Here is a 12,373-nt window from a genome sequence, read left to right on the forward strand (position 1 = left end):
TTACTTTCCTTCCTGTAGATTGCTGGGAGGTAGGCAAGGGAGCTGGAACAATTTTTATAGTGGGAGGTGGGGTGCTGCTGATGGAAACCATGTATTTGGTAAAAAGAACGAGGAGTACTTGTGGCACCTTAGAGACTAACAAATTTATTTGAGCATAAGTTTTCATGGGCTAAAGCCCACTTCATCAGATGCATGCAGTGGAAAATACAGTAGGAAGATATATATATATAGAGAGAGAACATGAAAAAATGGGTGTTGCCATACCAACTCTAATGAGACTAATTGATTAAGGTGGGCTATTATCAGCAAGAGAATGTAACCTTTTGTAGTGATAATCAGGGTGGCCCATTTCAAATAGTTGACAAGAAGGTGTGAGTAACAGTAGGGGGAAAATTAACATGGGGAAATAGTTTTTAGTTTGTGTAATGACTCATCCACTCCCAGTCTTTATTCAAGCCCAATTTAATGGTGTCCAGTTTGCAAATTAATCCTAGTTCTCCAGTTTCTTGTTGGAGTCTGTTTTTGAAGGTTTTTTTGTTGAATAATTGTGACTTTTTGGTCTGTAATTGAGATTGAAGTGTTCTCCGACTGGTTTTTGAATGTTATAATTCTTGACGTCTGATTTGTGTCCATTTATTCTTTTGCGTAGAAGTTGTCCGGTTTGGCCAATGGAGTGGATGAGTCATTATGAAACATGTATCTGGTGTTTGTTATTACTACTTCAACCTGAGGGGCATGGCAGCACCCCTAGATCCAGCACCACTGGAGGTAGGTTTACCCTCATAACAAACATTAGCTAGATGCTTAGAGGCCATCGTGGGCAGGGGAGGTGTATCTGTCCCAAGAGAGACACAGTTGAGATAAGGAACTGTGATAAAAAGCCCCAGTAAAAACTGTGTCACTCAGCAAACTTCCCCTGAGAAAAATCACAAGAGGACCAAGTAGATGCGGTATTCTTGTCTTGTTGCAGAAGGCAGTGGCCACCATGAAGCAGCTCATCTCCCACCTTCTGGGTAAGTTTGAAAGGAATTGGGTTATTTTCTTCCAACGGGGGCTTGGCAAAAAAGAACCTTAGCTTAAGCTCTCTGGGGCAGGAAACCTCTCTTTGTTCTCTGTTTGAACAGCGCCTAGCACAAGGGTCCATGACCGTCTGCTGCCGTAATAATTGTGTTGGGATCTGTGTAGGGCCCTTCACTGATGGGCATTCAGCCCAGATCTGTGACTCTTGAAATGAACACTCGTTTGATCAATGACCTGGAAGAACACATAAAATCATCACCGATAAAGTTAAAAAACCACAGATTCTAAGGCCAGACAGGACTAGTGTGAGCATCTAGTCTGACGTCCTGTCTACATAGACCAGAGAACTACCCCCAAAATAATTCCTAGGGCCGATCTTTTAGAAACACATCCAATCTTGATTTTAAAATTGTCAGGGATGGGAATTCGACCATGAACCTTGGTAAATTGTTCTAATGCAGTGGCTCCCAAACTTGTTCCGCCGCTTGTGCAGGGAAAGCCCCAGGCGGGCCGGGCTGGTTTGTTTACCTGCCGCGTCCGCAGGTTCAACCGATCGCGGCTCCCAGTGGCTGCGGTTCACTGCTCCAGGCCAATGGGAGATGCTGGAAGCGGCGTGGGCCAGGGGCTTACCTTGCACAAGCGGCGGAACAAGTTTGGGAACCACTGTTCTAATGGTTAATTACCCTCGCTGTCAAAAATGTACGCCTTCTTTCCAGTCTGAATTTGTCTAGTTTCAACTTCCGGCCATTGGATTGTGTTACACCTTTCTCTGCTAGATTATAAAGCCCAATATTAAATATTTGTGTAGATGTTTATAAACAGTAATCAAGTCACCCTTAACTTTCTCTTCCTTAAGCTAAATAGCTCGAGCTCTTTGAATATTTCACCTACACATGTGCCCCAATCCTCTAATTCTCCTGGCTTTTTTTGACCCCTCTCCCATTTATCACCACCCTTCTCGAACTGTGGGCACCGGGACTGGAGACAGAATTCCAGCAGCGGTTCACCAATGCCAGGTACCCAGGTAAAATAACCTCTCTGCTCCTACTCGAGATTCCCCTGTTCATGCATCCCTGGATTGCATTAGCTCTTTCGGCCACAGTGTCACACTGGGAGCTCATGTTCAGCGGTTTGTAGAAGACCCACAGAGTGGGGGAGCAGTAAATAATAAAGAGGACAGGTTACTGATACAGAGCGAGCTGCATCCTTAGGTGAGCTAGATGCAATCAAACAGTCGGTGCCTCAGTATGGCCAAATGTTAAGTCTAGGATGTATTTACAGGTGGGGGACTCTCTCCTGGGAAGCAGTGACTCTGAAGAATACTTGAAGTCATGGTGGATAATGAGCTGAACACGAGCTCCCAGGGGAATCCTATAGTCAACCGGGGCTAACGTGATCCTTCGATGTATAAACAGGGGGATATGGAGTAGGAGCAGAGAGGTTATTTTACCTCTGTATTTGGTCCTTGTGCAACAGCAGCTGGAATCCTGTGTCCAGTCCTGGTGCCCACAGTTCAAGGAGGATGTCGATAAAAGGAAACGGTTCAGAGAAGAACTATGAAAATGGTTAGAGGACTGGAAAATGTCCCGTACAGTGAGAGACCCCAGTAGCTTATCAAAGAGCAGGTTAAGGGGTGACCTGATCACAGTCTAGAAACACCTTCCCGGGGAACAGCAAGTTGATAATAGAGGGCTCTTCAATCTAGCTGACAAAGGCTTAAGACCCAATGGCTGGAAGTTGAACCTAAACAACTTCAGACTGGACAATGTCCATTTTTTTTTAACAGTCAGGGTCTTTAACCATTGTAACAACTTTCCAAGGGTTGTGGTGGATTCTTCATCGCTGGATGTTTTTCTAAACTGGGTTCTAGCTCAGCCACAGCTGTTGGAGTTGAAGCAGGAATTAATTCAGGGAAGCTCTGTGGCCCATGTTATGCAGGAGGTAAGACTAGATCAGGGGTAGGCAATCTATGGCACGGGTGTCGAATGCGGCACACGAGCTGATTTTCAGTGGCACTCACACTGCCGGGGTCCTGGCTACCGGTCCGGGGGCTCTGCATTTTAATTTAATTTTAAATGAAGCTTCTTAAACATTTTAAAAACCTTATTTACTTTACATACAAAATAGTTTAGTTATATATTATAGACTTATAGAAAGAGACCTTCTAAAAACATTAAAATGTATTACCGGCATGCAAAACCTTAAATTAGAGTGAATAAATGAAGACTTGGCACACCACTTTGAAAGGTTGCTGATCCCTGGACTAGATGATCAGTGATCTCTTCTGGCCTCTAAATCTATGAATACGCTGGTGGCTAGGACTGGTGTAGATTTATTATTAGTCATTACTAGCTAATAAGTAAGTCCATGTGCTACCGATCACACTGAATCCTTTGCGATTTATTGTTCCTTGTCGATTATGAATTCATTGTTATGGCTTGTGAATCAATACGTTACTGATGTTCTTACAGCTGCTCCTGGCAGATCAGAGCCCCATTGTACTAGGTGCTGTAAAGCTAAATAGCAAAAGACAATTCCCGCCCCAAAGGGATTATGCTCTTTTTGGCCCCGATTCTGCAAGGAGCCCCCTATGGAGTCTGATTGACTTTAACGGGCGTAGGGATCTCCTCATATGGTGATCATCACAGGATCAGGGCCTTAGCTAGAGAGAAGGAGGGTAAAGAGCAGAGGTGGAGTGGGAGGACAGAATAAGAGGGACACAAGCAGGCTGAGTTGACTGCGTGCTTGGAGAGTCTTGTCCCTGGGGGTACGCACAGGTTTTCCAGGGGGTACATCAACTCATTTAGATATTTGCCTAGTTTTACAACAGGCGAGATAAAAAGCACCAGCGAAGTCAGTACAAACTAAAATTTCATACAGACAATGACTTGTTTATACTGCTCTATGTACTATTCACTAATGTAAGTACAGTCTTTATATTCCAAATGATTTATTTTATAATGATATCATAACAATGAGAAAGTCAGAAATTTTTCAGTAACAGCGTGCTATGACACTTTTGTATTTTTATGTCTGATTTTGTTAGCAAGTAGTTTTTAAGCGTGGTGAACTTGGGGGTATGCAAGACAAATCAGATTCCTGAAAGGGTGCAGTAGTCTGGCAAGTTTGAGAACCGCTGTGTAACTCATGATGCAACTCAGAGAAGCCATATAACAAATGGTGGATTTAGTCAGTAAAACTTCCTTAGGACATGGGACCATCTCGGTCATTGAGTCCAGGCACCTGCTGTTGTACACAGTCCCATCATATAACACAGGCCTGCACAACATACGGCCCGCGGGCCACAGGCGGCCCACGTGGACTCACTGTGCGGCCCGCGGGGGGGTGAGTAGGTGGGCTCCCTGTGCGGCCCGCCGGGGGGTGAGTAGGCAAGCCAACGGCCGGCTGACTGGCTGGCCGGCCGGTTGGCTGGCCGGCGGGTGGGCAGGGTGGTGAAGGGGCCAATGTCAGGCTGGACTCTGGAGAGTGAGGGTGAGCCAATGGCAGGAGGTGGGGGCAGCGGCAGAAGATAAAAGGCCAGGCAAGTGAGCTGGCGGTGGGGGAGGAGGGGTGAGGAGGCGAGCGGGAGGCAGGTGAGCCGGGGGCCGGGGGGGGGGGTGCTGAGGAGGCAAGCGGAGGGGCAGGTGAGCCGGCAGCGGGGGAGGGGGGGCCTGAGGATGCGAGCGGGGGGCATGTGAGCCGGAGGTTGAGCTGAGGAGGCGAGCAGGGGGCAGGTGAGCTGGAGGGGGGGCTGAGGAGGCGAGGGGGGGGTGGGTGAGCTGGCGGCAGGGGAGGGGGGGCTGAGGAGGTGAGCGGGGGGGGTGAGCGGGAGGAGGGGGCTGAGGACGCGAGCTGGGGGGGCAGGTGAGCTGGAGGGGGGGGCTGAGGAGGCGAGGAGGGGGCGGGTGAGCCGGCGGCAGGGGAGGGGGGGCTGAGGAGGTGAGCGGGGGGGGGGTGAGCGGGAGGAGGGGGGCTGAGGACGCGAGCTGGGGGGGCAGGTGAGCCGGAGGGGGGGCTGAGGAGGCGGGCGAGGGGGCAGGTGAGCCGGCGGCGGTGTAGGGGGGGCTGAGGAGGTGAGCGGGGGGTTGAGCCAGAGGAGGGGGCTGAGGACGCGAGCTGGGGGGGCAGGTGAGCCGGCGGCGGGGGAGGGGTGGCTGAGGAGACGAGCGGGGGCGCAGGTGAGCCGATGGCGGGGGAGGGGTGGCTGAGGAGGCGAGCGGGGGGCGCAGGTGAGCCGACGGCGGGGGAGGGGTGGCTGAGGAGGCGAGCGGGGGCGCAGGTGAGCCGACGGCGGGGGAGGGGTGGCTGAGGAGGCGAGCGGGGGCGCAGGTGAGCCGACGGCAGGGGAGGGGTGGCTGAGGAGGCGAGTGGGTGGGGGGACAGTGGTGGGGGGGCAATTGGGAGAGGGAGGTTTTTCTGTTGTTACACGGGCAGCTGAAGAGGCGAGCGGGGGGGGGGGGCAGGTGAGCCGGCGGCGGGGGAGGGGTGGCTGAGGAGGCAAGCGGGCGAGAGGGGAGACCTAGAGCCAGAGTGTGGGGGTATTGCCAGGGGGCAACACTCCAGATCAAAGGGCACCGGGGTCTGGGAGGGACACGGGGCCAGCGGCAGTGGGACACCGGCCTGCAGAGGGCGCTCCAATGGCTGTATGAGCTAATTCCCAAGAAGACCAGCAGGAGGCGCTGCCGGGGGTGCGTCCTGCTTGCTTACACGGGTGCTGGGGGGGGTGTTTCGGCGGGGGTGGGTGGCGCTGTGGGGGCGGTGTTTCAGCAGGGCCGGGGGGGTTCGGCCCTCAGCTATTTTCTTTGGAGTAATATGGCCCTCGCCTTTTTACGAGTTGTGCAGGCCTGATTAACAGAATTATATGAATGGGGTGAATTCCATCTTCAGACTAGTCGGGTTATTTCCCACCACTAGTCCTATTGGAGAACTGTCCCAGATCCTCCTTCCTCTAATGTCCAGCCATCTCGGATCCACAAGGGAAAGTACCTCGTGTAATGGGCTGCAAAGTGCTGGATCCCAAACACAAAGCGGTGAGAGTTGGGAAAAGCCCACTGCCAAGGGTTGTGAGCTCCTCTGCTTCTACTGTGCCTGGCATGACCTGTTGTTCTATTGTAAACTGCTGAATCCGTAGGGGGTAAAATAAGCTGAAAATATTTTTGATCCCAAAAGGTTTGGTCCCTTTGTTTTTAAATCATCACCATGTGCCTCGGCATTTCTTAGTTCCAGCTGAGTGTGGGAGAGGAAGCATCAAGTAGCCATTCTCCAGGGCTGCTGCAGTGCAGAGAACAGAAGTAAACTTCTGAGATTTCCTCCTGCGTTCCCAGCTCCAGAGGGGTTTTTGCTGAGTAGTTCGGCTTCTGATGGTGGCATCCAAAGCACGTTTCTGAGGCTGAGCTGTCAATGAAGGTAGCAGAGGGTCAGTTGATTCACAGCAGTACTGCGGCAGCAGATTACAAAGAAATGGCTTTGAAACCATGTTCTGAGATGATCTGATAAATGTGCAGTGGGGACATTGGGTAATAGGAGAAGTGAGTCACTCTCTTACAGTGTAGGTGTGGGAACGAGACAAACCTGAGTGTCCTCACTCAGTGTTTACACAGACAAAACTCCCTTTGGGTTTAACGACTGAGGCCAGCTCATCAGTCGCTCTAGCTCTGCTAAAGTCAATGGAGCCACACTGGTTTGTAGGCTAAGCACAACTTGATTTTTTTTTTTTTAATTTCAATTAAAATTTTCTTGGTTTGTGGGAAACTATGGAGGGGTCAGGCCATGGGGGAAGTCAGCCAATATTTGTTTAAAGACAGTAAACCTTGAGATTCACAAAGTTAAAGCTCTGTAATTGTTAAAACAGAAATTGTCAATATCAAGTCACAATATATAAAGTAAAGATCATTAAATCAAACCGTAATAAGTTCTCAAGCAGTATTTTTCGTATTTTTCCTATCAGTCAATTTCAATAGTTATTGATGGAAATGTTTTTTCATGGGTTTCGGTGTGTATGGCGAAATTGACGTTTACCAACATCTACCAATAAAAATTGAATCCTTCCAACCCTATTGTTTTACAGGTCCCCATCCTCCCCATGAGGACGGTTTGGCCCACTGAAAATCCCCCAAAATTGTTTTTATTATCTATAGACTATATTCAAGACATGCTTGGGGGTTTCCACTGGTATCAAGGCATTTCTGTGCTAGGCACTGTAGGGACACAGTGCTCGACTTGAACTTACAGTCTAAATAGAAAAGATGGACCAAGGGAAAACCGACAGGGGTAAGGACTTGTCCAAGGTCAAGTGGCAGGTCAGTGACTGAGCCAGGATTAACACCCTGATCTCCCAGCCTACTGCTCTATCCACTAGGCCACACAGCCTCCTACAGGGTAACAGCACTAAAACCCAGTGCAGTAAGAGCATCCTTGGTTGTTTCTCCTCTTTCAGGCTTTTGCTGGCTCGTCTGCTTCAAGGGGACTCAATGTTTCACCAGTGATGGTAAGTTGATGCCAAGAAACAGGGACAAAATACTCCAGATCCGAACCCGGGTGTATCCTTCCAGCCTTGGCTCCCCAGAAATGTGCGTCTTATACTCCTCAGTAGACTCTTGGACAGTATAAGCTCATAGATAGTCTGACTTTCCAACAAAGGGTAATGTTTATGCACCAGCCTTTGTTATCTCAAGTAGAGGTTTCCCAAACACTTCAATGAAACAAAATGGTTTAAATAAAACAATAAAACAGTATTAATGAGAGAGAGAGAGAGAGAGAGAGAGAGAGAGAGAATGATTTTAAGTGGTAAGGCACCAAAGTCAGAACTGGTTACAAAAGAAATAAAAAGATAAAATTTCAAGCTAACTTCTAAACCCGAGCAAGCTAAATAAGATTTGAAGCCAACATCCCTCTCACCACACCAGGCAGTTCTCAGTTCACAGGCTGGATTTCCTTTCATTCTAGGACCACTCCCCTTAGTTCAGTGTTTTTCAAGGATTCATTGATGTTATAAGCAGAGAGAGATAAGGTAGACAGGAGAGGTGGTTACATGCATTTTTGTCCCCCTCTTTACACCCCAATCCTTGTGTGCTGGAAATACACTTGCTGGGTCCTGTGGGTAGGCAGTATTTGAGCACTAAACTGTCTTTCAGCTGATTTGTACATTTCCTGTTGAGAACTCCCCAGTTGGTGAATCTCCGATTAACCAGGAGATTTCTCTTTAGCATGTTTCTGGCATGCGAGTCTGTCCTTGTCTCTGAGGAACTTGCTTATGAGTACTACCCAGGAATTACAACATATTTTAGTAATAATCATACAGCAAAATCTCATAATTTCACATGTAGTGTTTGTTACACACATTTCAACAGGATAATAACATTAATCAGATTATGAGTTTCCAAATGATACCACACGAGGCATACTTTGTACAAAATAGATCATAGCTGTATAAAAGTGGTGAACATGGGGTAGAGGGTGTCACAGCTACCCTTCCTATGTCCTCCTGTTTTCCCTAGCTTCAGGGGAGAGGGATGGAGGCCTTTTCTTGATCCTTTGCCTGATGTGTTGAGAAGAGTAGCCAGCTGCCTGGGTCTTCCCAACTCAGCCACCTGCTCTGTTAGGTCCACACTTTCTCCCTCGCTGCATGATTAACTAGGTTAATGAATGAACATGAACCACACTGAGGAAGTCAAACAAAAGGTGCAAAAGGTTATCTGTTGCTCTCTTTAAATGAATGGTTCCTTCTTCCTTTCACAGCTGACATGTGTCAGTATTCGACTACTTGTCCTTCTTTTGCAACCTGTGAAAACATCACCACGGGCTACCACTGCACCTGCAAACCTGGGTTTATATCTAGTTCTTTGGAGGAACACTTCACTGATCCAACAGTGAAGTGCGTTGGTAAGTGTCGGCTCCGGAGCCCAGCTAAGTGATCGGGAGCTCTGTAATTGAGCGACTGTAATGTAGGTTGCTCTAATGCCATTGGGACCAGCTCTTGCATTTGCCAGAAAGTTATGGATCAGTGTACTCTACTGACTAGCGAGCATGCTACAGGGATTAAGGGTACGTCTACACTTACATCGAGCTAGCATGCTAACAATAGAGGGTAACCAAGCAGGTGCGAGTGGTGGGATGGAACTGGGACTGGCAACCAGTGTGTGGAAGTAGGGCGGGGAGACAGATCTGTCCAGGCAACAGGGTGCAGGGGGAAGCTGGTCTGGGGGAACAACAGTGAGATTGGACTAAGTATCTGGGGAGGGACACTGCAACTGGGACTCTGTGGGACTGGGGAATGTTGGGGGGCTGGCAGTGGGCACAGCTGGAAATGAAGAGGGGAGGAGAGAATCAAATGGAATGAGGAGCCGAGATGCAGGGGAACTGGGACTGGCTGGGAAAGGAGACCGGGACTGCGAGGGGAGGATTGGGTGCAGGGGAACTGGCTGAGAAAGGACACCAGGACTGGGATGAGACACCTGAGGCATTCCGATTAGGACAAGGACAAGAACCAGAGATGGGAAGAGACAGCACTGGGACAGGGACAAATTTGGGACGAGGATGAAGATGAAGGAGCCAAGCTTGGGTCTGAGAATACAGAAGAGTTTGTGCCCACTAGTGGACACTCCTCTCCAGGGCCTGGAATGGGAGCCAAGATTCCAGCTCTTCTGAGTCCCCACCCAGCGCCTGGCCAGGCTTGGTTCCCTTATTTCTGCATGACTCCCTAGGCGTGGATGAGTGTCTCAGCAGGAAATCTTGCCTTTGCCAGGCCACTCACACCATGACCTTTGGAGTTACTTTTATGCTTGCAACGACGGCCATGCATTGAGCTTTGGAGTCAAGATCTTTACTGACAGCAACGTAACCAGAACCCTTCAAAATTATTTCTTGCTGCTGCTGCTGGTAGACATGGATTTTAAGACAAAATGGTGACCCTATCGGGGGATTAGTCTCTTTCTGGACTAAAACTCACTGTAACCTGTCCACAGGATCAGAACCTCCCTTCCCCCAAATCCCATCCTTCAATCTTACTGTGACATTCCCCAGGGTGCAACCTGAACTGCTGTGTCCCCTTAACTCTCTAGCCTTGGGTTCCTTTTAGGCTACTTTACTGTCAGACCAGCCACTCCTGGCCTGCTCATGCACAGATACCAGCCTGCAAAATCACTCCCAGATGTTTACATGAATGCTGTCTCAGCCATCCATGAATAGATACAGGGAAACAGCCATATATCCCCATTCCCAGCCTTGGCTCCCCAGAAATGTGTGTCTTATACTGCTCAGTAGACCCCTGGACAGTATAAACTCATTGATAGTCCAACATTCCAATAAAGCTTAATATTTATGCACCAGCCTTTGTTATCTCAAGTAGAGGTTTCCCAAACACACTGGTGTAGATAAAACAATAAAACGTATTTATTAAAGAGGGAGAGAGAGAGAGAGAGAGAGAGAGAGAGAGATTTTAAGTGGTAAGGCACAAAAGTCAGAGATGGTTACAAATGAAATACAAATATAAAACCTCAAGCTAATTCCTAAACGTTACCAAGCTAAATAAGATTTGAAGCCAACATCCTTCTCACCACTCCAGATGCTACAGGCAGTTCTCAGTTCACAGGCTGGATTTCCTTCCATTCTGGGACCACTCCCCTTAGTTCAGTGTTTTTCAAGGATTCATTGATGTTATAAGCAGAGAGATATAAGGTAGACAGGAGCGGGGATACAGACATTTTTGTCCCGCTTCTTACCCCCCAATCCTTGTGTATTGGAAAAACCCTTGTTGGGTCATGTGGGTAGGCAGTATGTGAGCGCCAGACTGTCTTTCAGCTGATGTGTAAATTTCCTGCTTACGACTCCACAGTTGGTGAATCTCTGATTATCCAGGGGATTTCTCTTTAGCATGTTGCTGGCATGCCAGTGTGTCTTTGTCTCTGAGGAAGTGGTTTATGGGTACTACCGAGAATTACAACACATTTCAGTAACAATCAGACAGGAAAATCTCATAATTTCACATGTACTATTATTACATACATTTCAACAGGATAATAATATTCAGCAGATTATGAGTTTCCAAACGATACCACACAAGGCATACTTCGTACAAAATAGATCATAGCCATATAAAAGTGGTGAACATGGAGTAGCTTCAGGGGAGAGGGATGGAGGCCTTTTCTTGATCCTTTGCCTGATGTCTTGAGAAGAGAGGCCAGCTGCCTTCATCCTCCCACCTCAACCACCTGCTCTGTTAGGTCCACTCTTTCTCCCTTGCTGCATGACTAACAAGGTTAATGAATGAATGTGAACCACACTGAAGAAGTCAAACACAAGTTGCAAAGGGTTATCCATTGCTCTCTTTAAATGACATGGTTCCTTCTTCCTTTCACAGTTGACAGGTGTCAGAATTCGTCTACTTGTCCTGTTTTTGCAACCTGTAAAAACGTTCTTTGGGGCTACCACTGCACCTGCAAACGTGGGTTTGCATCTACTTCTGGGGAGCAAAACTTCACTGATCCAAAAGTGAAATGTGTCGGTGAGTATCAGCTCCAGAGCACTGCTAAACGAGCGGAAGCTCTGTAATGGGGCGAGAGTAATGGTGGTTGCTGTAATGCCATTGGGACCAGCTCTTGCACTTGCCAGAAAAGTTATGTATCAGTGTACTCCACTGACTAGTGAGCATGCTGCAGTGATTAAGGGTACGGCTACGCTTTCATCGAGCCTGAGGAATGTATTTTACCAATATAGGTCTGTATTGTAGAGCTGGCCTGAGACCATGATTTTTAGTGACTAGCAGAGTTATGAATTTAAGTTGCCATGCTCATCTTTTGAAGATGTTTGCTCCTTTGCAATGCACCTTCAAAAGACCAGCATGAAAACTGAAATGGACTTTCTGGTGTGATGAGCAATAATTCTATTGCTGTTGTATTGGCAGTGGATTCCATCCGAAGGACTCACAAGAACTCCTGGGGTGTTAACACAGTTGTTCTGCATATTCAGATATATGAGGCTATTGTGATAATATATAATCTGACCTCCTGTATATCACAGGCTAGAGAATTCCACCCAGCCATTCCTACCTTAAGCTCAAAAACCTGGTTGAATTAGAGCATATGGTTTATAAAGATAACGAGGCCTTTATTGTCCTTTACTTTAAGGCAGGGGCAGGCAAACTTTTTGGCTTGAGGGCCGCACCAGGTTTCCAAAATTGTGTGGAGGGCTGGTTAGGGGAGGCTGTGCCTCCCCAAACAGCCAGGCGTGGCCTGGCCCCCACCCCCTATCTGACCCCCCTGCTTCTCACCCCCTGATGCCCCCCACAGCATTCCTGTCCCATCCACCACTCCCTGTCCCCTGACAGACCTCCAGGACCCCTGCCCCATCCACCCCC

The 12,373-nt window shown here is 48.3% G+C and overlaps 1 protein-coding gene across 1 annotated transcript in view; it reads left to right on the top strand.

Moving 5' to 3' along the window:
• Window positions 1-931: 931 nt before the first annotated feature.
• Window positions 932-12,373, top strand: part of LOC135891612 (adhesion G protein-coupled receptor E3-like) — a 31,886-nt gene continuing 20,444 nt past the window's right edge. Inside the window, exons 1-4 of the mRNA XM_065419222.1 lie at window positions 932-1,013; window positions 7,457-7,507; window positions 8,758-8,901; window positions 11,378-11,521. Of these exons, the coding sequence (XP_065275294.1) occupies window positions 986-1,013; window positions 7,457-7,507; window positions 8,758-8,901; window positions 11,378-11,521 (367 nt within the window). The 5' untranslated portion in view covers window positions 932-985. The remainder of the gene's footprint in view (window positions 1,014-7,456; window positions 7,508-8,757; window positions 8,902-11,377; window positions 11,522-12,373) is intronic.

The sequence above is a fragment of the Emys orbicularis genome, chromosome 19 (assembly GCF_028017835.1).
Source record: "Emys orbicularis isolate rEmyOrb1 chromosome 19, rEmyOrb1.hap1, whole genome shotgun sequence".
Lineage (NCBI taxonomy): Eukaryota > Metazoa > Chordata > Testudines > Emydidae > Emys > Emys orbicularis.